Source organism: Macadamia integrifolia, unplaced genomic scaffold, assembly GCF_013358625.1.
Source record: "Macadamia integrifolia cultivar HAES 741 unplaced genomic scaffold, SCU_Mint_v3 scaffold2672, whole genome shotgun sequence".
Classification (NCBI taxonomy): Eukaryota; Viridiplantae; Streptophyta; class Magnoliopsida; order Proteales; family Proteaceae; genus Macadamia; species Macadamia integrifolia.
The window spans coordinates 16361-42773 of NW_024868876.1; the positions used below are offsets into that span (position 1 = coordinate 16361).

Below are 26413 nucleotides of genomic sequence, written 5' to 3' on the forward strand. Positions count from 1 at the left end.
CGCTTGCCGTTGGATCGCCTATTTCCACGTGTCGACAGTCTAAGGGCTCTCCGCCACGGATCCTCTCCACAGACGATGTTTTCCCCTCTTGCGTTGGTCTACTAAAGTCACATAGGCTTTCTATCGCTTGCTGACCGAAAGAGGAGGTAACAGGGGCAGCGTAGTACGCGTGCAAGTAATAATAGTTTTCTCGTTTCGAATATTGATTGTAGCTTTAGTCCAAGCCAACGAACCCTAACCCAAATCCCAAATCCCAAATCCCAAATCCCCTTTCAATCTTTAGAACGGTGGAGAAAGAAGCTTGGTATGCTAGTGCTCCATATCCATCGCCAGTGAAGGTGATCATCCTTGGTGACTGAAATTACCGGCATAGCCCACCTCTGCAACTTCACGCCGGCGAAGGTATGTCTCTGATCGACTTATATGCTCTCCTTCTCATCTTTCTTTCAAAGATGGCTGCTCTCCCTCTCATCTCCTATTTGGTAATCAATGATCTAATCCAATCAAATATCAAATAGATGCTCATAATTTAGATAGGTATTTTGGGATAAAATTTTGGGAACCAATTTTAATCATCAACTGCTAATAAAGAATTCCAGAAAGACAGCTCCAAGTAGACGAAGAGCGGAAGGACAGAGGAAACAAGTAACTGGACTGGTTGAGGTTCATCTGGAGTGTTTGCGACGTCGGCAATTCGGAAAATTCCTTCCAGGTTCACATAAGCCCCCCTTTCTCTCTGTCTGTGCCTCATTTTGAATATGGAATCCGAAGCAGGGTAACAATGGTAGAATTCCATGGTTCTCCGGATTCTGGAATCAAATGCCTGCCTTCCTCCCTCTCTCCCCATTATGTGCGCAAACCCTAGTCCCACAACAATGCTTTTGGTTCCCATCGTTTTTTTTTCCGTATTCTTTTTGAGAACCATATTTCAGAGCCAGTGGCTCAGCAGAATCAGAAATAAATGGGTGAAAAATTCAGAGCAACGGCTCACCGGAATCAGAATATGAGTGGGTAAAAAATTCAGTGTAATGATTCACCAGTATCAGAACACAAATAGGTTGAAAAATTCTTGAGTTTGTCGAAATTTTCATGTTGCAAATGTTTGAGAAGTATTTGTTTAGTATTTAAGTGTACGCTATAATCCAGAGAAAGTTGTTCGTGTCCCTCTGTCCAAATACTCTATGGGTCCGTTAGAAACGGAACAAAAAGCATAAAACTGTTTCGTTTCACTTATTTTCAGAAATAGAAGTTGAAATTTCTACCTATTTATGGTTCAAGAACTTGTTTCACTATTTCTGAAACGACTCGTGGCTAATCTTTCGCTAGTTACTATCGACTTCTAGAGACATTGACTTATCAAACACCTTCAATTCCGTTTCTGTTTCTAGAAACGGAAATTTATGTTTCTGCCGTTGCCGTTTCTTGAGACAGAAACGGCAAAAACGTTATCAAACGGGCCCTCTGTAACTGAAGGTGTGATGGTGACCTAGGGCTTGACTTTTCAGGTATGTTCTTCTTTAGTATACTATTCTCTTCTTCTGATCTCATTTCTTATATTTTTCCCCTTGGCTCTGTTTGTTTTGGCGTAAAATTTTACGGGTACTTTTACATGGCTCCGTCGGCTTGAAAAAATTTCCCCGTAAAATTTTACTATAAAATCAGATTTTCCTTTGTTTGTTTTTTAGTTTGGAAAATTTTCATTTGTTAAAATTTTACAATAGGGCTACCCTTTTCCGAAAAATTGGATGAAAAATTTACCCTAAAATTTTTCGGTAATACGACTTGGAAAATCTATCGGGGTTCAAGACTCATTCCTTATCTCCTCTTTCCCTCTTCCTTGTGGATCACTCTTGGACTCCTTCTCATCTCAGAGCAAATATGTTTTCTTCTCCTTTCTCATCTTAGGCCGATCTCCTTCTCATCGTAGAGTGGAGAAAATCTCGGCTGGGATCCCAAGTGATGTTGGTGTGACCGTTGAGTTTTCTCATTTTCTCCATGCTGCAATCCGTCTTCGCAACGTATTGAGTGAAAGTTCCAGTTTCAAACTTCAATGTTTTAAGGTTTATTAGATCTAGAGTCGAAGAAAAAAATTGTGACAAAGGTAACAGATATGGTTTCAAAATTCGAAGTTCAATCTGGTTCATTTTTTTTAATGGATTTTAGGCCGCAAATTACTGATTTTCTTTACTACGGTTTAAATGATTTTGAGATCTTTTTGTTGAAGGAAAACACTTTAGGATGATCTGTTTGATTTGTATTCAGATTTACAAATTTTGGGAATCATGGCCCATCCAGCTTCTCTGTTTCTTCAAGCAGAATGTGAAACGAGGAAAATTGATACAGAGGATGAAATTTGAAGGGAAGAAGAGAAGTGCTTGGTCGTCTAGGAGTTGGGACATGGCTCTGGTTTTGGGTTCAGATTGGGTTTATGGTTTAGAAACAGAAGAGGAAAACTTAGACGTAGGATTTAGCTAAGAAAATACCATCATAGTAGGAAGAATTTATAGAAAACATAATAGGCAATTTTAGGAGAATAAGAACTGAGAAAATGAAATGATAAAAAAGTCAGTGGAGAGGAAAAGACAATAACAAAAGAAAGGGATTTTCAAGGCGGAGGTTGCTGATGCAGGAGTTAGCGAGCCTCTTGTCTGCCCATTTGGGGATCCGGCGCACTGGCAGGGGATCCAGTGAGACCGGATCAACCCTGTTTACTTATTTTTCCTTTTTTTTGAAACGCTATATCTATTGGGACCTTAGGTTTTGACTTCAATAAAGATGTCGAACCATTTTTTGGTGATTTATTTGCCTTAGGTAATGATGGTTAAAGATGGTTGTAACAAGGTTGTAACAATTTGAAGTTCTTATGGATTATAGTTTTATTTTAAATAATTTTTAATTTATTTCATACTGATATAATCTAGTTGTGTTTCTTTTTTTATTTTCTATCCAATATGAAGTATATAATGAAGGAGATAACCTTTATATCCCTACCTTATGGATGTTCTTAATTTAATTGTAAGATGTGTGGTAGAAGTGGAGTAAATGATGGGGACAAATGAAGAATGGTGTGAGTGTGTATATATATATATATATATGTGGAAAAATTACGCCCACTTCCCTGTAGTTTGCCGAAATTACATGTGGGTCCAATGGTTCGAACGATTTACGCCCCTCCCCTAACATTGACGGTGTGAGTATGTTGTTACTTTTATGCAACAGAAGACCGTATTACCCCTTTAGTAGAGATAGTCTTAATATGAGAGGACCATTATACTCTTTTATACTCATATACCCAAACCACTCAAATCAAATCCCTAAAACATAACCGTTGGAAAAGGTGGAGGTGAAACCTCTGCAAATCGCCCCTCTGCAAGCAAACTCAGGTGGAGAAGGAGCCATACGACTCCGGCAGGTACCCTCTCTTTACTCTTCCTTGCCTTTAATATCCTTAGTGCTTTTGGCTTCTCTTCACCCAATATCCTTCTTATCGTCTCAGTGGCTGCTACCATCTTCTACTTTGTCATCCTTGCTAATACTCTTATTGTCTACAACCTATCCTTGGTTGTAGTAGGGATGGAGAACTGCAGTGGGTTTCTAGCAACCCTCAAGGCATGTATGCTGATCAGAGGAAGGGCCCTCAACCACACTTTCTCTAGCTCTCCCTGTCAATCTAGGACTTGCCTTTGTGGAAGTTTGTTTCAATACTGAATCATAAGAGTGTATTATCATTCTGATAGGCTTAGTCGCTCCATACCCTTGGAGGGGATTTTCATTGCATATTTGTACTCCCTCTTCATTGTCCTGGACATCATTGCAAATTGCATGTTATTCAAGAGTCTCAAATCAAGTCCTCATATGGACCTTAAGAGCATATATGTTTACCATGAAGTGATTATGGGGGAAGAAGACTACATCACTATAACATACTCGAAGAATTAGCAAGAACTGCCCTAAAGAGCTTTTTGCAGATGATATTGGAAAAAGCCAGAACCTACAAGAGGGATCTTCATATGGTCTTCATCGACCTGGAAAAGGCCTACGATAGGGTTTCCAGAGATTTAATCTGGCAGGTTTTAGAGAAGAAAGAAGTGTCAAGTAAATACATGGAATGTGTGCTAAATTTATGGTTCTTCAATCCTAATGCTTGTTGTAACTGTTTTGATTGAATGATGTGTGTTTTAGGCCGAAATTATGTATAAAATATGTTATAAAAGAGAAAGGATACAATAGGCGTCGTTCTACACTAAAAACATAGGATGTGAAGCTAAACTACAACGTTGGGAGTTTTTACCCCAAACTACAGATTGAAATATAGACATGCTTAAATAGGCACTTCCTGAAGTTCTGAGGCAAAATTCCACTATTTGAGCCTCAAATGGCCATTTCTTAGTTTTAGCGCACCAAAATTTGTACTAGTTCATGATGGGGAGGTCACGAACCACTCTTTGCTGACTCCCTTAGTTTCCTTACTGTTTGAGGAGCCAGCCTCTCCCGACCTCTCCTCTTTCTCGCCCTTCCTAGAAGATTTTTTTTTTTTAGCCGCCGCTAGGAGCAGCCTGGCCGTGAGCTTGGGCTGCTCCTCCCCTCTCTCTCACCCTTCCTTCTCCTTCTCTCGTCCTCTCTATCATCCTCCACTCTCCTTCCTCCTCCCTCGTTCTTTTCTTCTTCACCCTCCCCCTTTCACCCTATGTCTTCTTCTTCCTCTTCTGTCTCACACGACTGGGAGGTCGCGATCCACCCTTTGCCTAATCCCTTGAGTTTCCTTACTGTCAAGCCTCAGATCTGGTGAGTTCTTGAGCCGCTGCTCAATCTGGAGTTTCGTTGTGCTCTGGCTTTGCCACAGATCAGATTTGGAACTTGTTGACGCCGAGTTCTCCGCTCTCTGCTTGCAACAACTCATCCATGAGCCGCTGCTTAGTTTCGTGTGTTACTCTCTGCTAACCAAGCTGCAGCCCAAATCTGGATTTATCAGTTTCTCCATCTCCTCTCAGATTGAATCCTTTGCACCGTTGGTGCCCCTAAGGCTTGCCACTTGCTTGGCTAGCAGCCTGCAAGGCTGTCAGCTATGCTCAGACGACCTCCACCTTTTGGTTGCCCTCAACAAGGCCAACGCCCCTCCGCCACGACTGTCACCTCTACTTGGATAGCTTCTCGCTTAGCCGTGGCCCTCCTCAAGGCCAATGCCCCGCTATGGCTGCCTTCTTGCTGGCAGAGCTCCGATTTCATCTTGGTGGCTAGGAAGTTGTTGGTTGGAGATATGTTGGGTAGGGTTTGGTGAAACCCTACTTGGAATTGTCTTGTTTGCCTCTCTTGTTTGATTTGGGTTTCTTGGTTATTGTCTATTAGCCCATGTGGGCTTTTGAGTTATGAATTGTGTTGCCCTTAATGGGCCTTTGTTACCTTTGCTTGTTTTGGGCTTCCTTGTTTTGTTTTTTAAGCCCATGTGGACTTTTGTGATGTAATGGACATGCTTGTGACATGTTTTTGAGTCTTCAAGCCCATTGGGCCGTGGTTGTAGTCTTTTCTAGGCTTTTGTCACCCTTATTGGGTTTGTAATCTCCCCCTTGGGGCTGCATTTTCGCTCTCCTTTTAATGCATTTATTTATTCAGGAAAAAAAAATTGCTACCATTTTGCCCATTTCACGGGAATATTCTTCGGTTCCAGCAGGGGGCAAAATACGAATTTTCTAATGATGTAGATCAAAGCATGAGGAAGAAGAGAGTGAACAGTACCTGTGAATACTGTTCACGTGAATACTGCTGGTGCCTGGTGCCCCATATGGTCATTCTAGAAGCATACAGCTGTCCCATCAGATTTGGAAGGAAGAAGACCCTAGATGAGCTCAGTTCTGTCCATTGATTTCAGCACACTTGGCTAGGATTTTGTTTTTCCTGTTTTTTCTTAGGAAGCAAGTTAGTTTTATTGTTAGTAGATGCTAGTTCCCTATTTGGTTCCTTTTTACTTATTAGGCAAGTTGAGTTAGAGTTTATTTGTTTCTAAGTCTCCAAGTTTTAGGAGTTAGTTTCTATTTCCATTATTTCCTAATTTGTAATCAAATTTGTGTAGGCCCCTAGTCGATTGTAATAGAGAGACATGGATTAATTAAACAAAGTTGCTTGCTTGCTAATTATTCAGCTTGAGATATGTGTAGTTCATCAATTGAGAGAGTTGACGGTGAGAGACCTAGGCTGAGATAGCCATTCCCCTACCTCCCTTTCTTCTACAATCAATTCTCGCCCTCTTCATTTCTTTCTTCTTCTTTCTTTCTTTTTTATTTTTTTATTTTATTTTATTTTATTCTATTTATTTTATTTTTTATTTGTGTGTGTATGTGTGTGCGCGCACGTGTGACGTGTGACGTGTGCGTGTTTGCATGCATGCTGTTTAAGTGAGACTGAAGCTCTCTGAGATTGGTGATCAGAAGGCACACAAAGGCTATCAAATCCAGTTACAGGGCTTTCTTGGGAAGTATTTTTGAGTGCGTAACTTCCAAACCAAATCTTTGATTTCTGCAGGACTTTGAGGATCTTAGGAGGATCACTTGACCATATTTGAGGATCATCCGATGCTTCCAGCTCAAGTTCTTGAAGAATAACCAAAAGTTTCCTTTTTCCATTTAACCAGCATATCTCTCGATCCAGCTGGCATGATTTTTTCAAAGTTTGATGGTTTGTTTCCCCACATAGGATTTCCATTACATCAAAATTTTATCTCCAACGGAGCCCTATTTGTTGAGATACAATTTATGCAAGTTTCGACCTAAATTTGAGTCTATTTTTAGATCAGTTCTTACTGTTAAATATGATCTATTCTAAGTCTTGTTGGATTTTATGATGGATCCTAGTTGGACTGATTACCACTTGGTAACTTAGTCTGACATCATCAAACCTTGGACTGCAGCCTTGCACGTGCGTGTGATCTTTGATTGCTGCATGATTTTGAGGGTTTGTTGAGGATCTTAGGAGGATCACATGACCTAAATTTGAGGATCATCCGATGCTTCCAGCTCAAGTTTTTGAAGAATCACCAAAAGTTTCCTTTTCCATTTAATCAGCATATCTCTCGATCCACCTGGCAGAATTTTTTCAAAGTTTGATGATTTGTCTCCCCACATAGGATTTCCATTCCATCAAAATTTTAGCTCCAACGGAGCCCTATTTGTTGAGATACAATTTATGCAAGTTTTGACCTAAATCTGAGTCTATTTTTAGATATGTTCTTACTGTTGAACATGATATATTCTTAGTCTTGTTGGATCTTATGATGGATCCTACTTGGACTGATTACCACTTGGTAATTTAGTCTGATATCATCAAACCTTGGACTGAAGCCTTGACAACGTTGGTCACCACCATTGTTAGGGTGGTCAATGTTCTTTTAGTTCTTACTGTTAGTAACTTTTTCTTTTTGGAACATACTGTTAATAACTTGAAGCTGATGATTTTTGTCTTTCTTCTGTATATTGTTTTGTTTACAGAGCATAGAATGGCGTGGAGAGAGATTAGGAGAAAGGTATATTTTCATGGGTTCGTCAAATCCACATGATCATGATATGCGTTACTTTTGAAATTTATAGAGAAGGTGAATTTTCTGGGTTAGTCAAATCCACATAATTATGATATCCCTTACTTCTAAAAATGAGCTAACCATATGTTATTAATGCCTTAAATTGCAAAGAGCAAGGATATGTGACTTCATAAAACCAACCCATGCTAGAGATGAATAATGTTGATGTCAGTAACAGTCAAATATGTTTTTAAATTTAAATTGTTTTGCAATTTCATTTTTTATAAGTAAATAGGTACGAAATCATAGATTGCTTTCATAATTGAAATGCTACCGTCCCAATAAAATGTGGCAAGGAAGTAAAGATTGCAGATTATCTCCCAAAGCATAGATCTAGTGAGAAAGGCTTTTTTTTTTTTTTTTTATAATATTTTTTTATGTATATTTTTTACTTTTTTTGAGTTAGTTTCTACATCATTTATAAAATTGAAGTACCTTGGGATGTAGGCAGGAAGAGATTCATGATCTTGTGATGATGGGCCAAGGATGTTAGAAAAACTCTAGTTTCTTCTAGTATTTTCTGTTGGCAATAATTTGGAGTCAAAACACAACTAGATTAATTAAAAAAAATAACAACAAAGGTAGCAAAACTTATCTGGTTCAATTAGAACCAAGGTTCTAAATCTTGGGTTTCGAAATTGAGGTCAAAATTTCTGAAACCTGGTCAAAACCAGAGATTTTTTTTTTCTGTGTTATTGCCAGAAATTTGGGCCGAAATTTCCCAAATGCTCAGGGTCCACCGAAAATTTTGTTCGAGATTCCTGAGATGAAGAACCATGATTAGAACTTATCTATGATACTTGACTAAAATCAAGTACCCTAGAACTGCTACGCAACATCTGTTTGAACAGAAATATATGAGAACAACTCAGTCCAGAATTTTATTCAGAACTCAACCATGGAGGAGCAAGGAGAGCATCACTTCTTAAAAAAAGGGAAATCTTAATTCTGTAATTAACTAAAAAGAATGACTTAAAGGAGAGAGTATCATTTTCAGATTCCTGCTTCAAGGAGGACTGAGACTGAACAATACAGACTTCTAAACTCACTTGGTAGCGTTGACTTGAATGATCAATAAAAACTTCTAAATGACCGGACAACTGACTGACTCTTAGGCTGTGTTTGATTTGCAAGACGTGAATAATAATAATAATTTAAAAAAAAAAGTCATTGTGGATTTTAATATATCAATACAGAAAACCGACTCTAAATCACGTTCCCCAAATAAATAATATTTAAAAGTAGTTTTAAGTGTCATAGTAGTCTAAGTCGGTAGAGATAGTAGTGGAACTTGTAGTGTCTTCTGTGGTGCCCATCCGGACCATATCAAGGATTCCTAGATATTAGGAATCTTATATGCACACAATGTGGGTACCATAGGGAGCAGTTACCTTTTTCAATTAGTCATTCTTTCTTTTATTATTAAAGTGTTGGAGTCAACTAGGGACTCTCCAAGATAGCTAGTGCCTAGTGGTTGGAAAGTTTTAGGAAATTTTAAACCCCCTTCTTCATTTGGTTTGAATCAGATTTATAAATAACTGCAAAGCTTAATAGCCCCACACGAATTGAAGAATGGGATTGATTTAGTTTTATTTGATAGTAAGGTCGTGGCCTCTCTTGTTCCTTCTCTCCCGTTTTTTCCCCCCATGATTTTGGGCTCTCTCTCTCTCTCTCTCTCTCTCTCATTATTCTTGTTGATTCACTTTCCTCTACCCACCACAAGCAGATCTGATTGCATCTGCATAAAAAATTCTCTGGTTCTGGTTTCTCAAGCCCTGTGATTTTGGTCATTGCTGGAATCTCTATTCTCTATTTCACCCTTATGTGACTTAGGATTCCACATAAAGGTGTGGTGAAGCATGGGAAGTGGAAGTGGGAGTGTGATGGGGACGCCAACACAATGTGGAATGAAATGACGGATTGCATTAAGAAAGTTGCTAAGGAGGTTCTAGGGGTGTCTAGGGGTGTCTAGGGTTACTAAGTTGGCCCCTAGGGAGACTTGGTGGTGGGATGTAGAGGTTAAAGCTGCCATCAAGACTAAGACAGATAATTTTAAGATTTGGCAAAGGATTGGGGAAGCTGAAGATAAAGAGAGATATAAGGTCACCAGAAACGAGTCAAGAAAGATTGTGGGGAAAGCAAGAGTGAGGAAATATGACTTCTACAACAATTTAAATACCAAGGAAGGAGAAAAGGCTATTTATAGGATAGCTAAATTTTGGGAGAGGAAGAACAGGGATCTTGACCATGTTTGATGTATTAAGAATAAGGAGGGTAGAGTGCTTGTGAATGATGACATAAAGAAGAGATGGGATGAGTATTTTTGTAATCTACTAAATGGAGACAACCCTAATAGGAGTAGTTCAAGTATTCTGCTTGACAACAGGAATCATAGGTATGTACGCAAGATAAGAGTGATCGAGGTTATTGAAGCCCTAAAGAAGATGAAGGTAGGCAAGACTTCAGGTCCGGAATTGAAGTATGGAAGAACTTGGGACCACGTGGGGTTGTTTGGTTAACCAAGTTGTTTAACAAGATCATGAACATAAAAAAGATGTCGGATGAGTGGAGAAGTGTTATCGTCTAAATCTACAAAAATAAAGGCGATATCCAGAGCTGCAACAACTATAGAGGCATAAAACTTATGAGCCATACTATGAAACTTTAGGAGAAGGTAATTGAGGTTCGTATAAGAAGAGAAACCAATATTTCAGGGAACCAATTCAGTTTCATGCCTGGGAGATCCACTACAAAAGCGATTTACCTCCTTAGAAGGCTTATGGAAAAATCTAGAACCTACAAGAGGGATCTTTATATGGTCTTTGTCAACCTTGAAAAGGCCTATGACAGGGTCCCCAGAGATTTAATTTGGTAGGTTTTAGAGAAGAAAGGAGTATCAAGTAAATACGTGGATATAATTAAAGACATGTATGGTGATGTGGTGACTAGTGTGAGATCAGTGAGAGGCCACAGTACTCAATTCGCAATTACTATCGGACTACATCAAGGATCCGCATTGAGCCCCTACCTATTTACTCTTATCATGGATGATTTAACATGGATATGCAAGGAGAGATCCCGTGGTGTATGGTTTTTGCAGATGATATTGTTCTGATCGGTAAAACTGTGGCAGAAATTAACGATAAGTTAGAACTATGGAGATATACTATGGAATCGAGAGGTCTTAAGATAAGTAGAACAAAGACAGAATATATGATGTGTAACTTTAGTTGATTGAGGATTGATGGTGAGGGAGTGAAAATTGAGGGCAGAGAGATCCCGCAAAGTGACTGCTTCAGATATTTGGGCTCTACCTTAAACAAGGAAGGTGAGATAGATGAAGTTTCCCACAGAATTAAAGTCGGATGGATGAAATGGAGAGGGACGTCTGGAGTGTTACGTGATCGACGGATTCCTCTAAAGCTTAAGGGAAAATTCTACAAGACTGTCATAAGACCAGCTATGATGTATGGTGCAGAATGTTGGGCAGTCAAGAAGCGTAATGTAGATAAGTTGAATGTGGCGGAGATGAGGATGTTGAGATGGATGTGCTGCAAAACCTTGAGAGATAGAATAAGAAATGACCAAGTTAGAACCGATTTAGGAATCTCCCCAATTCAAGATAAGCTCAGAGAATGTCGGTTACGATGGTTTGGGCATGTACAAAGGAGGCCTTTGGATGTCCCAGTACGGAGGAGTGACCAGATGCAGATGGATGGAGAGCTAAAAGGGCTAGGGGCAGGCCAAAAATGACCATTGATGAGTTGGTAAGAAGAGACATGCAAAAGTTAAGTCTTCACCCAAGTATGGTATCGAACAGAGCTATTTGGAGGGCTATGATCCGGGTTGCCGATGCGTGAATGGAATGTCCAAAAGTTTTTTTTTTTTTTTTTCTTTTTGCCCTTGTAGCCGACCCCATTCAGTTGGGATAAGGCTGAGTTGTGTTGTTGTTGTGACCTAGGATTCCACATTACCCCCTAGAAAAAGGTTGATGGATGTGAGAAAAAGGCGATGATAAGGAAGAGAGTAGGTGGAATTGCTTGATTTGTATTTTGATTGCCACATAGCTTTTGTGTCTGCATCTCTGTAATTGAAAGAGCCGGCAGTCCAGGTGCTGTAACTAAATTATTAAGGGAGCCACTTGTTTGAAGTCCTAATGTTATTAATATGACCTATTTGAGTAACTGATTCACACTACTGTCCTTAGATTTTATTGTATTAACATGCACCGTCTATGTTTTCCAGGCTATATAGACAGTGCATGTTAGTTTATTTGCTTCTATTCACCCTGATACAATCATTTTGTATAACTTTGCCATGTCTGGTGCTAGTTGTCTGTGTTGACATATAAATATCATGTCCGTGTCCGTGTCCATGTCCAAAATCAAGAACCATATTGTGTTATGGATGCTCTGGAATCAAGGTGGATTTGTTTCTTTCTTATAGAAAGGAAAAGCCAAAATGTTGAAGTGGATGTGCCATTTGGCATAACTGAAGTTAATAAATACTTTTTTTTTTTTGTAAATAAATTCTTTATTTATTTGTTAATTCAAATGAAGTTTACTATCTCATTTACGTTGTACTTCTGCAATTCTTTTCCTGAACTATTCCACCCCTCCCATTCTTCTTTTTACCCAGGGTATCCCTTCCAATCTCATAAAAGCAGGTGTCCCTTCCAATCTCATAAAATCTTTGAACTCTACCACTCTAGGCGATGGAGTGCAATCGTTAACTGCTATATTCGGGAACCTTCCAGGTATTTTCAAGTGACAATTTTTATTTTAAATAAGTATAAATAGATTCTGATTTTCTCCTTCATTTCCATAGTTAATATTGGTTTAGTTGCATTATGTGCCCCAATTCCCTTAAAACAAAGACATGGTTGTCACAATGTCTAGGCGACCCAAGGAGTTGGAGGGGGACTTGGACGTCAAGGCGACACAAACTCAGGTGACCAAGGCGCCTTTCCAGCAGAGGGTGCTTAGATGCCTGGGCGATGCCTTGACAACTATGAACCCACATGCATAAAAGAAAGAAAGTGCTTCAGAATTCAATTTCATTTCATTGCTGATCCTTCCCTATATTTTGCTGCAGAGATATATGTTAGTTCAACATGCCAAGATACTGTAAATGGCATAAATTTGGCCAAACAACAATTAAAGTTTATTCGGTAAGTTTTCTTTTTTTCTTCTCTTTCTCTACACTTAAATCTTCATGTTGAGTCCTGTGGCAAGTCTATAGGAGGTTTTTGTGTTTCTCTTCAATTATTTTTTTACTACAAGTCTACAAGAACAGGGTTCTAAGGATCGGGATTGGCCTCGGCCGATCCATATTATAGTTCTAGGGTTAGGGTAGATTTCATCAGATTCCTGATCGATTCCAGCAACGGATCGGATCAGAATCGGCTTTTTTTCTGGACCAATCTGGATCCTGATTCTGTTCTTCAAAGCCCTGTACAAGAAACACCATCATAATATGATCCATGCATGTGAAAGCAATAAACCCTGATACGAAAGAGGTAAAAACCTTGTTTGTCAATAATGCATGTAAAATGAGATGCTAATGCCACCAAACACTAGATCGTTTTCTCCTTTTGCAAACCCATAGCTTGTTAATGCGGTCAAATTGAAGTTCTTGGGGTTGGACTTTTGTACTCTGTATGAATTCTAATCAGCATAGTTGTCTAGGCGTCACCTTCGTGATGCCTAGGTGGCCAGGCACCTTTGCTGGAAGGGTCCCTTGGTTGCCTAGGCGGCTGCACCTAGGTAATGCCTTGATGCCCTATTGGTGTCACCATAATATTCCCCCTCCCCCAACATCCAGGATCGCCTAGACACCGTGAGGTCCGTGACAACTATGCTAATTAAAGCATCTGTTTTTCTGTGCTTCATGATTTGAGTTTGTTCTTCTGTGCTTTTCTTCAATTGCTGCTTTATAAAAATGCCTCTTTTGCCTGTAAGGTTATGAGAAGTACAAAAATTGCACTTAGCATTTTTTTTTTTTTTCCAGTCATCATATTTCCTTTATGAGATTAAGAAAAGAAATAATTGGACGGCCAGATCAATTATCGTTCTCCTTTTTTTAGGGGGAGGGGGAGCAACACAAAACAGTTTGGCAACATGACTATTGTTTGAGCTTTGTTCATTTGTAAATTTAAATTTGCAGTCTTCCAGTCTTTTGCAGATTTGGGGTTCTTGGAGACCCTGTGTCTGATGTGGACACTGACACTTACTGGTTTTGTAAGTTTCTTGTGAAAATTTAACAGGAGATCCTGTGTGAAACACCTTAGGCTTAATCAGTTAATCCACATGAAATGCCCCTTTTCACTAAGCTTTCTTTAGGTACAAGGTGACCCTTTGAGCGCTGTGAACTTCTGGCCGGTAGGCCAAGAAACTCTGGAGAGGTCTCATCTTGGTCTCCTTTAAATATTAGTCTTAAAAACTTCTAGTTGAACTTTGCCCCTCTTCTTGTTTAAGTTGAGCTAAGACCAAGATTTAGTGAGGACCTGATTATTGATTTGATTGAGTTAGATTGGCATGGCAGGATGTTGGACTGGTCTGTTCAGCCCGCGATTTGTAGTAAAACAAGAAAGTAATCAAAACTTGTGGTTGAGGGATGACTTTGAATTATAGTTACTAGCAACCAAGTAATCAGTAGGATAAAGGTGTCTTTATCACAGAGCAGATTTAAGTGATAAAGGTGCTTCTTTATTTAGGCTTCTTAGATGCAATTTAAGAGTGAAAATTTATGTCAACTAAAAGATTGTGACCAGAATATTTATGTTCTATGGCATGGAATGCTGTTAGGCCATATGTGATGAGAATGGATCTCTTCTGACCTAGGGTTTGATTGCGAAACCTAATACACTGTTCATGATGATTGCTGTTTCTCTCTCTTCTGTTCATTCTATGAAGTTGATACAGTGCAACTGTGCAACGCTAGTCCAAGCAGGCCCTAAGATCCCCAACCCAAGGCCTTTGGCCATCGGTTTGGTGGTGTTCAGGCCCAAATTTGTGGTTCATATGTTGGTCTTACTTTACCCCCAGGTCCAGCCCCCGTCTCTGCCCAAGTGTCCATTGATCAGCAAGTCTTATAATTGAGTCAGTGGGTGATTCCCAGATTTGGTGGGGCCCTTTCTGGCTATTACGTGGAGTTATTTAGAGTTAGGATGCTGCCTTGCGTGGAAGAGAGATCATTGAAGATCTTGTGGGGCCCATATGCAGCTTGCATGGGGAAGAATAAGAGCTGCAATATTTTAGGAGATCTTTGGTTTATCTTGTTTCTATTTTGATATTTCCTTGTAATTTCCGAGAAGATATTAGCTAGAAGTTTTTAATTTCAGTTTCCTCTTTTTTAGAAAGTATATTTCCCATCATTTTAATAGAAACTTAGGAAGTTTTATTGCTGTTTAACACTGTCCCACGCATGGAGAGTTCTATATTTGTTATTTGGATTACATAATTTTATAAATACAAGAAAGGGGAGAGATCCCCATCAGTTTTGGTTTTTGAAAGTATGCCCCTTTGTGAGTTTGTGTTCCTATGGTGAAGTAGTAGCAGGCTAGCAGCCCTATTGTGGCGAATCATTAAGTTTGGGTGGTGGTGAAGCCTCCCTTGGGCTTCGGTGGTGAAACCTGGTCAGCCAAGTCCAGCAGACCTCTCTCATTTTCATGGCCATTAATAGGTACTATTTTGTCCTTATTTTGGTACTGGGTTAACTGACCATTAATGTGCTTTAATTGTTTATCTGTTCTTGTCTAATTTTCTCCACTCTGTTTAGTGCATGCGATAGGATTTCTGGTAGTAACATTTTATGATCTTCAGTCTTTGATTCTAGAATATCTAACCGTTGGTTTGCTTTTGAGTTTTTTATATGTTATTCCATCCTTTGTCAGTCCCATTCAATCGAAGTTTGAACCTTGTCAGACTGTTGGATCATGAGTTATTATAATTAGTTCTCTTACTCTATTTTCTGTGTTTCTTTATTTTCTGTTTCTGTGACTGTTCGTTTTGTCCAATCCCACCATTGGATTAACCCCTAATTTTGAGCATTCTATCAGCATAACAGGATCTTCATTCGATGGGGATTTCAGTCCCGTCCATCTTTGAAGACTAGAGTTATCAGTCCTTCCATATATTCTGTTGTTTTGTTCACTGTGATTCTGGATTTCTGTAGGTGTGTTAGTGTTGAGTGTTGACCCATTTCAACCTAGCCTACCACATCAGAAGTTCTGGTTTACAGATAACTTGTCTTTCTTTGGAATGGTCTGAATTCAAAATTCTTTATTTGAAATCTCTATTATCTCTAGTTTGGCCTATTGACCACAGGATTCATAGATTTTCCTGCATCATCTGTAACTTCCTACAAGTCTTTCACTGTCTATTTAGGATAGCGAAATGATATAGTTGTTGATCTTTGGATAAATTCTATGGAGATGTCATGTATGTCAATATGAATGAAATTAGTTCTTGTATATTTGTTTTATTTGCCAATGTGTGGTTTGGTACGAATTTCATGTATCGTTGTTCTTCTGTTCAATATACTGCTTTTGTTTCCAATCAAAATTATTTTTAAAAAACTATACTTAGGATTGGTCTCCTCTCCAACAATTGCACCCTCCATTGCCCCTCCAACGACCATTTAAGGGCTGGGAGGGCTTGGTCACACATCCCAACACCTGCCAACACTTGGGGATGTGTGCCCAAGCCTTCCTTGCCCTTGGATGGATCGATGGAGACTTGGAGGAGGATCCCAATCCCTATACTTCCTAATCCTAGGAATCACATAGCCTAAGTTGGTCTTACAATTTCACTTCTTTCCATAACATGCATGGCTTTGTGTAGTGTGTAATTTAGTACCGCAGAGGAACTGAGTATTCTTGAATCATTAAGAAAAAAAAGTCTTATTTTAATCAAGTCAGTAATTGATGTATTTATAGTTTTATAGAAGATGTATATTTGCTCTTGAGACCTAGATTGCAGTGCAAGGAACCTATCAAAAGACAAATCTTATTGACTGTTCTTTTGCTAGGGAAAAAGGATTATATTTGTATAACAGTGCAATGATTGAGTTATTTAAATTTGTATAGGTGTTTTCATGCAAGCCCACAGCCATTGGCAAGGAGAAGAAATGATGAACAATATGGTCTAAAAGCTCCCAAGAAAGAGAAGTTTGTGAAAAAGGAAAATAGATCCCAACCACCTGTTGAAGCTCCATATGTACCTCCAAAACCAAAGAAAACAGCAAAATCATTGCCTGATAAAACGATTGACATCTTTGAAGGCATGGCTATTGTAGAGCTTGCCAAGCGTACTGGTGCATCAGTATCTTCATTGCAAGATATACTTATTAATGTTGGAGAAAAAGTTGACTCTGAGTTTGATCCCGTCAGCATTGATATTGCAGAACTGGTTGCAATGGTATTTTCCTTTCCTGTTTGAGGAATCCTGGTGATTAAGCTAAATATGTGAGCATAAAAAACATGGAGAATCAGGAGCTTATCTTGTACACCTAGTACCAGTCTGTTAGATTTTTATATGCAGTCCCCCATTTTTTAAACTCCTGCTTGGGAACAACAACTCAACCTCCTTGGGTGATCTTCGGTTTACCAATGGTCAGAAAGGAAATCGCTTAATGTTCTGATACCAAATTCTGCGCATTAGATGGTTGAGTTCTTCTGTCTGAGACATTATTGGCTTGGTTAGTGAAGGATTGGGGAAATATGGACTTGTGCTTTAATGGGCACGGTCCCTCCTTTATTTACAGCAAAATAGTAGTCCTAGTCCTTACATGAGTCAAAGTAGTCCAAGTAGTCCTTATTACAATAATGCATTATTCAACAGTTAGGATCCTTTGATTCCATAGCACTTGAATGTGTCCCATATGTATTGAGCATGTTGGACTGTCAGATATCTGTGGTCGGTTGATCCTGGTCTAAATTTTACTTTGTGTGTTATTGTTTCTATAGGTGACATGGCTATATTTCTGAAATGAAATTCAGTGCATATGATGGCTGATATTTAATCTGGATCGCTATTGGCTTAGCTAGGATTCTTTGTTGGTCCCCTAGACCTTAGAATGTGTTCCATTTCTACAGGGGAGGTTGGACTATCAAACATATCTATTCTGATTCAAATTTTATTGTATTTCCTCTGTGTATGTTTGTGGTTGTTCCTGCTATGCAAGATAAAGTTCAATGAAAAATTAAAGAATATCCTGGTTACGCTGATGTTTTAGAAGATGATTTTGTACTCTGCATTCATATGTTTTTTTCAGCCTTTTCTTTCCATGGGTGTGTTCATTTTCTGTGTAATTTTGTTTTTGAGTATTTTTTCGGAGTTCATTACAAAGGAGAAAGGGAACATAGAGTTAGGGTTTGTGAGATGAAGTTTGATATACCAATATATGAATGTTGGGACCACAGTCTTATTAATCTATCCAGTATTATTGGAAAAGAGGGAAAAAAACCCGCTGTTGAATACTTTATTATTTCTTTTTGTCTCCTTCTTAGGTAGCATATATGCAAAGAGAGTGGTTCATTTTTTAAGCAAAAACTTACCTCACTGCCATCTTTTTCCTCCTAGTGTATGCTATGATCTTTATAATATGCTGTGTATATTCTGAAACAAATATTTCAGATGATGAATTGTGTGAATGTTACATTGGAATTTCTTACAGCATTACATTTTTTTGTTGGCTAATTTTATATCATATATAGCCTTCTCATTTTATTATTTCCATCTTCATCAGGAAGTTGGAGTCAATGTTAGAAGACTACACTCAAATGAAGGTGCAGAAGTCCAACCACGACCTGCAGTTGTGACTGTCATGGGTCATGTTGATCATGGTAAAACATCTCTCTTAGATGCTCTACGACAAACCTCCGTGGCAGCCAAGGAAGCTGGAGGTATAACTCAACATTTGGGAGCATTTGTTATAGAGATGCCATCTGGAGCATCGATCACATTCCTTGACACACCAGGCCATGCTGCATTTAGTGCAATGCGGGCAAGAGGTGCAGCAGTCACAGATATAGTTGTGCTTGTTGTAGCAGCTGATGATGGTGTAATGCCCCAAACTCTTGAAGCAATGTCCCATGCAAAAGCAGCTAATGTTCCGATTGTGGTTGCAGTCAACAAATGCGATAAACCAGCTGCAGATCCAGAAAGAGTACGAATGCAACTTGGTGGAGAGGGCTTGCCACTGGAGGAGATGGGAGGAGATGTTCAAGTAGTTGAAGTTTCTGCGGTGCTGAAGACAGGACTAGATAAACTGGAGGAAGCATTACTTCTCCAGGCTGAGTTGATGGATCTGAAAGCACGTGTTGATGGGCCTGCTCAAGCATATGTAGTGGAGGCAAGGCTTGATCGTGGACGAGGCCCTTTGGCTACGGCAATTGTGAAGGCAGGGACCTTGGAATGTGGGCAATATGTGGTTGTGGGGGCAGAGTGGGGAAGGATAAGGGCTGTTAGGGATATGGTGGGAAGGGTGACTGAGAGGGCACAGCCTGCTATGCCTATTGAGATTGAAGGTCTTAGAGGGCTTCCGATGGCTGGTGATGATATTACTGTTGTGGAATCAGAGGAAAGAGCAAGAATGCTTAGCGAGGGAAGGAAAAAGAAAATGGAGAAAGATAGGCTTAAAAAGATTGATGAAGAAAGGATAGAAGTTCCTGATGCATCAGAAGAGGTGCCTGAGAGAGTTGAGATGCCAGTGATTATTAAAGCAGATGTGCAGGGTACTGTCCAAGCAGTCACCGATGCATTGAAGAGTCTGAATAGTCCTCAGGTATTTGAACCATTCTTTTCCTGCATGGATGTTCTTCTGGGAGAAAGAATCTGGGTGTTGTCTGTTTAAATATAAAATAGTCGAGTAGCTCTTCTATCAAAAGCATGTGTTATCGTACACTTGCACCTTTGTCAGGGTTCATTGAGATGAAAACTCAAATCCAAAAATAAATATCCCCTGCTAAAGTCTAAAAATATCCAATAAAAAAGCTGTAAAATGACTAAAAGTAGGTTGACAAAATGTGGCAAATTATGACATTTTGGTATTGTGTGAATCATTTTCTGTAGAAACAACCTTATCGAAAAGAACATGTACTGTCTGACATACCATTGCACCCCATGGTATAGTGTAAGCTGGAACACAAAGTGAAAATTTCTTAGCTATTAGCTGAACATGAGAATCAAATTTTGAAAATGATAGACTATCCATGTACTTGTGTCTAAGCCTTGATAGCCTCTACATATATTACTTGTGAAACCTAAAAACTAAAGAATCTAGACCTAGCACATTATATAACTGATTTTAGAAGCCAATTCATATGGATTAAATTACTGAAATTGCCATTTTCAAAAGATTTAATGACATTAATGCCCTTCACAACTGATATTGCGAAATAAAATTACAAAAAGACCATGTAATAAAGACAACTGCTTGCTCAGTTGATTGGTGCCTTGCCAGTAGAGTGCAGGCTCTTGGGATGTCACGGATTTGGCCCTCTTATCTTCACCTTTTGCCTTAAGAGGCACTCCTTTCTCTCTAATGTAGTACTGTATTTGAATGGTCAAAACAGTACTAAAATAGGACGATTTCTCAGAGAATAAAAATCTAGATTTGGATAATAATTAATAGAAGCAAATCAAATGTCAGAAGACCACCAAACTCAAATCGAGTTGTCTATTCAGATGATGGAATACCTGCTGGAAGTTTCAGATCGATCCACAGGTTGGATCAGCAAGTATGGACCAATCCTAGTAGTAATAGGAGAAGGGGGAATTAGTAAATTGACTGATCGAAATAAAGATCAGAGAACAGAATTATATTGTGTATTTAACTCTGAACACGGTACAAAATTTAGCAAAACAGATTAGTGATGCAGCATTGAAGACATACCAAAGGTGGAAGAAGAAGGCTAGCGGGTAGGGGCTCTATAGGCAGCCTTTATTTTGTTGTTTGGGTTGGTTTATTAATTGGTTCAGTAAATATAGCAGTGAATATATTTAGTGATTAGAACAATAAAACAGCAGAATCTAGGGACCACCAGATCAGGAAAACCAGTATATGTTCAGATCAGCAGGTCTGGTCTGGAAAAGAATCTAATCAAGTTCCTCTTTAGGGTTGAGGAACATTTGGTTAAAAATCTGGACAGATTCTAACAGCTGGTTTTCTGTATACAGATTTCATGCAAAAAATGTTTCTTGTATGAATTCCAACCAGAACAGAATTTAATATAAGATGAATTGCAGAAAATATTACTTGAACTCACTTGTTAATGGAGGGGAAGAAGGATGGAAGAATAAAGTAGTGATAGGGAAACACCTGGGCTTCACACCGCCAGTTGGTTGGATGGATCAAACACTAGCTGCACCTTGATCAAACACAAGGTTCCTTGATCAGACACAAGAGAATTTCCTCACAGCATGAAGAGAGGAGCAGCAAAATCTTTTCATTAATCAAAATTCATGTAGAATGCTGGCCTTGAAAATAGACTCGGACACTAAAGATGAAAGCCCTAACCTAGTTCTTAACTAATAAGGTTACCTGAACTGACTAGGAAACTGATTCAAAACAGAGTTGGATTTATAGAATCCTAATCCAGCCTAACTAAAACACTTAATAAATAAAATAAAAAATAAAGACACTTAACTGTCTAATCTTGTATGCCTAACTTCTACCCATATTATAGACCTATTAAAGTGGCCCATTACAATGATAATACATGGGATCAAAGGCCCAACACATGCACAAACGAACCCAAAGCTTATTTCTAATAGAATAAGCCCATTTAGGTGATTTAACTGCATCACCCCGCCCTCCAAACTTCCACCTCTCACTCACTCTCTAGTAGTTTACATGGGGGCAAGTTAGATAGGTAGACCCCCACCAATATATATATATATAAATATATGGCAAGAGCATGCTGCCCGGCTGGCAAAGGCACACACCAGCTTGCGGGCCAATGGGAGGGCGTGTGGGATCATCTTCAGCGCCCTGCAGGGCAGGGGCAGCCAGTCTTTCTGCGCCTGCTTTGTCTGGGCTTCTCCGCCAGCAGGGTTGGATTCTTTCTCCCATATATATATATATATATATATATATAGGATCACCATAGAAGCCAATAGAATCGGGTTATAGACAGAATTAACTGAAGAGGAGAGAAATTTAATTTCTCAATATCCAACGACAGATCTGGTTGAAATTCTAGTTAAGTGTAGAGCTTAACCAAACCTATCAATTGATCACTGAAAATGAGATAGATCTAGTAGATGAATTCCGGACTGTTTATTTTCAAGGTAAAGCAAGAAACTGAGATTCAGGTTTAGAATTACTCCAATATGCCACAGAAAGTCAGCAGATTAGAAGTAATAGCCAGAAAATAAAGATGAAAAAAAAATAGATGATGCTGCTGATTATTAGTGAGGAAAATCCCCATGGAAAAGTTAAGAACAACAACTAGAGATCAATAAGGGATTAGAGAATAAGAAGACCAAAGAAGAAGAATGAGGATGGATCACACCTAATAAGAATTAGATCGGAAGGAGGAAATAAGATCTGGAATACTAGTGATGTAGATAGGGCTGCCAAGAGGAGAGCCGATCTGACCAGATCATGGTCCAGCTCTGCCCTACATCTGTCCCTGGTTCAACCCATCAAACCAGGCCAGGTGGCATGTTGATCTGGCCCTTCTATGACCCCATCGATCTCAGCACTTAGGGTGGGAAGACAGCCCATTGAGCAGCAAGTTTTGTTCTCTAGTTTTTGTCCTCAAAAGGAGCTCTAGAAGACCCTCCAGCTGTCCCTTAATGTTGAAGAATGAAGCTTCAAGGGAGGAATCCAGCAGCCATTCAACTACACTAGTTGATTAGGATTAGTTTCCTTTTGTCTTGCTTGTTCCTTTTATTTGTATCTTGTTAGACAAAGTAATTAGTTAGTTGTTTAGTTAGTTTCTATTTGTTAGAAGTTTCCTTTTTTAACACTCAACTTTGTGATCAATTTTTAGAGCCTATATAGAGGCCATCGATGGTAATGAAAGACAAGTTGAATTAAGTAAATCTGAGTGTTAACTCTTGGTGGAGAGACCTGTTATTTGAGAGGGTGAGATACCCAATACAACCACCTTCTTTTTCCCATTTCCAACCCTCCCATCAATTCCCTTTTCCTTGTTTCCTTTTTGTTATTCAGTTAGACAAATGAGAAGTTGGTAAGGTTGTTATCATACACAACCAAATCTGATTGGAGATTAGTGAAGAAACAGCCCTAGACAGAATCGCTTTCAGAAAGAAGAGAGTTAGGATTTTGAAGCCCAATCAAGTGGCCATATCTCCCAAGTCTGAAGCCTGATCAGCAAGCCCTTTGTGGTTCTGTTTGTCACCCTAGGAGAGAGGATCAACCAGCATTGGAGCTCCATTTGAGTTCTGGAATATCTTCTACAGGTTCTTCTCCAAGTTTCCTAATTTAAGGATAGAACTCTCAAACCAGCCAGCAGTTTTCCAAGCCCTTTGGGTGTTTTCATCAGCAGGGTCACTCGATCCATGTTTGACCCCTTTCTAAGCCCTCCATCTCCAATCGCAGTCTGCCCTAATTTTCTGCCCTGTTTTGGGCTTGGTTCCAAATCTGGTATCCAGATTTCTTTGTTATTGTGCTTGGTTTAATTGGAGCTTTGGGGAATATTATTGGGGGTTATTGATCTCTCAATACCCTTACATTAACTAGGCTTGTATGCACTACTCAACAGCTTCAAACTTGAGAAAACTTAAATTGTTTTTACTCAAACAATGCTTAATTGTTGTGTGTGTGTGTGTGTGTTTTTTTTTTTTTTGGGGGGGGGGGGTGTATATAAACCATTGGAAATTTCTGAACTAGATTCACAATTGGGCTCCTAATCATTCTAATATATTGAATGAAGTAAATATACTCAAAACCAGTACTCATAGAAAGCTATTAATTATCCCAATATAACTCAAAACTCTCTCAGCTAACTACTAACCTTTTTTACTGACTTCACTCCCACTTTATGGGCTTAAAAATAAGGACCATTAAAAAATTAATAAATGAGTAACTCAAGACTCATAGAAGTCATCCATGGCCCAAAATAGAATCTTCCTAGGCCTAATCAGGCAGTCTTGACTGCATCATCCCGACTATCAGAATTGGGTGCACATCGAGCCCAAATATCAAAATACCTAGTGGACGTGGAACAAAAATCCAATTTATTGAATCGACGGCTTCACTGCAACGTCGCTTATTCCACAGAGGTGCATATTGTGTGAGCCTGAAAATTCTTGGTTGTGCACTAGTGGTTTTGTTTGGAGAGTTTGGTCTACCATGTCAAGCGTGTCTACTAAATTTCATCCTAGCCAATTTAGAGTGAATTGTTCTATTTTTTTCTTTTTGTTTCCTTGTTTTTTGGAAAGATTTTACCTTTGTTTTCATAACTTCCCCTTAGGCTCTATTTAGTGTAATTTAGTCGTATTGTTGAAACAAAAACCAAAGAGAAACTATTCTAACAATTACCAACAATAGTTGTGAGACTAACAACTTACTGAATGGTGATTGAACTTTTTTTTTTTTTTTGGCCTATCCAAACGAAATTATTTAGATTTTTGTGGAAAAAAATGACTCTAATTTTTTTGTTATTTTCAAATGTGATTTAAAAATAACTGTTAAGCTATTAGTCTTTTCTTAATTATTTCACATTATTTTTCATCATTTATACGCTACCACCAGAATGAGGCTTAGTGTTTGCCTCATTCGGTTTAATCTTCTCTTATGACGCTTTGCCAGGTTTTTGTCAATATAATACATATTGGAGTTGGCCCAATCTCTCAGTCTGATGTCGACTTGGCACAAGCTTGTGGTGCATGCATTGTTGGGTTCAATATAAAGAATCCACCCAGTTCTGTCAGTGTTGCAGCAAATCGAGCCAATATTAAGGTATTTAATCCTACATTGTTCTCCCAGTCCTACTGTAAACTGTATACATAAAATTTTCTCTGAAAATGTTTCCAGTAGAAATAAAAAGTCTATAATGCAGATGGAATCCATGATCCAGATTATGTGGCTCAGATAAATTTTTGTTATAGGTTCAGCTCTTGTATGTAAGAGGCAGGATAGTCCTTCAATTAAAGTTTTGCGGCAATTGTGTTATTTTTCTTATTTTTAAATTAGAGTTTTAAAGTGGTCATGGGGATTTTGTTTAGCTATTTATTAGGTTGTTAAAAGTTAAAATATCATAATTTATTAGCCGTGGGTTTTTTTGTTATTAAGAAACAAGAGTCCTTACCTTATTGGAAAGTTGGTAGCTTTCTAATGCCGTGAATTTTCTTTGGTTTGTTATTGAAGAAAGTGGGATAGCCCAAGCTGGCTTTCCATCTCTTCTCCCTTCTCTCGATTGTAAGAGGATTCTTTTTCTCCCTCCTTGTCTATTCTCTCCCCCTCCCACAGCTGTTAAATTTCTCTTTCCTTTTCTTATTTGGACCCCTAACTAGATTCTTTCTCCTCTCTTGATATTCTCTCTCTTATCTATCCTTCCTTTTGATCCCACTGTTTAGGAAAGATAATATCTTATTTCTCTCACCTGCGAAAACTACCAATCTCCTTATCTCTCCTTAGGGTCCTTTGGCATCTCTTTTCTCCTCTGAATTCTCATATTGTGGTTGGATTATTTCTTAATCTTAAATGTGGAAAATTCATTTTGTATTCTGTTGATATCTTCCATCTTCCCTTAAATCCAAATCATCAGGTCCAAATTCTGATCTGGGCATTTCAACCATCAGATAGGAATCTCTTCCTTTCTTTTAGTTGGCCCATCACCTTAGATCGATCTGCATCACTATATTAGTTTTCTCGAGTTGGAGCACTGGAAAACAAAGTTCTTGTGGACAAAATGCCCTGAGATGACCTGTGGATAAGCTTGACCTTTTTTCTTTCTTGCAGATAATGGTGCACCGTGTGATCTATCACCTTTTGGAGGATGTGGGCAATCTGATCGTCACAAATGCCCCGGGAACTCTAGAGACACAGGTTGCTGGGGAGGCCCAGGTGTTGAATATTTTTGAGCTGAAAGGAAGGAGCAAAGCCAAGGGGGAGGATGTGAAGATTGCTGGCTGCCGGGTGCTAGATGGTCTTTTCACCAAGTCATCAACCATGAGGCTGTTGAGGAGTGGGGAGGTTGTTTTTGAAGGGTGCTGTGAGTCACTGAAGCGGGAAAAGCAGGATGTGGAGACTGTTGGGAAGGGTCTTGAATGTGGCCTGGTGATACGTGATTGTGATGATTTTCAGGTTGGAGACATCATCCAGTGCTTGGAGCAAGTTAAAAGGAAACCCAAATTTGTTTCATCAGAGAGCGGGGCTGTTTGGATTGAGTGCTGATTACTTACTGCCATGATGATTATATAATTTATCTTTTGGTTATACAAGGCTTACACTTAATTTAAACATGGTACACCCTTCCACTGTCATATTTTAGGAAAGAGATCAAGGAGGGGATGATGATGCTACAGTTCCTCAGATTTTGTAGATTGGGAGAGGTATTTTTTCAGTTCTGACATTCTTTAGAGGTTCTGGGAAATCTGGCCTTTTAGAAGGCATTGTCCTGTTTTAGGTTTTTCAAATTTTTTTTTTGGGGTGGTGGAGGGGGTGCAAAAGAGATCGGGCAAGGACAAGTACTTGTCGTTTTTGGCATTTTCAGAGGTATTTGAAGACATCAGTTGAGGCAAGAAACCAATTAATAATGTTAGTCGAGGATGATTTTATTGTGTATGAATCATGAGCAGTTGTAAATAACATTGAGATGCCAAATTATTTGACTGCTCTCCTTTAAAAAACTTGCTCTATATTTTTTAA

The 26413-nt window shown here is 38.9% G+C and overlaps 1 protein-coding gene across 3 annotated transcripts; it reads left to right on the forward strand.

Annotated features, from left to right (window-relative positions):
- The first annotated feature begins 130 nt into the window (after positions 1 to 130).
- LOC122067022 (translation initiation factor IF-2) lies at positions 131 to 26413 on the forward strand. Of its 3 annotated transcripts, none has more exons than XM_042630870.1 (9): positions 131 to 402; positions 592 to 712; positions 7479 to 7513; positions 12206 to 12323; positions 12662 to 12737; positions 16656 to 16986; positions 18317 to 19354; positions 24353 to 24502; positions 25505 to 26413. In XM_042630870.1, the coding sequence occupies exons 3-9, from the start codon at positions 7487 to 7489 to the stop codon at positions 25937 to 25939; spliced, it is 2175 nt and encodes a 724-aa protein (XP_042486804.1). In that variant the 5' UTR covers positions 131 to 402; positions 592 to 712; positions 7479 to 7486; the 3' UTR covers positions 25940 to 26413. The 3 variants fall into 3 exon arrangements, with proteins under 3 accessions (XP_042486804.1, XP_042486805.1, XP_042486802.1); XM_042630871.1 differs by having other exon boundaries at positions 600 to 712; XM_042630868.1 differs by lacking the exon at positions 592 to 712.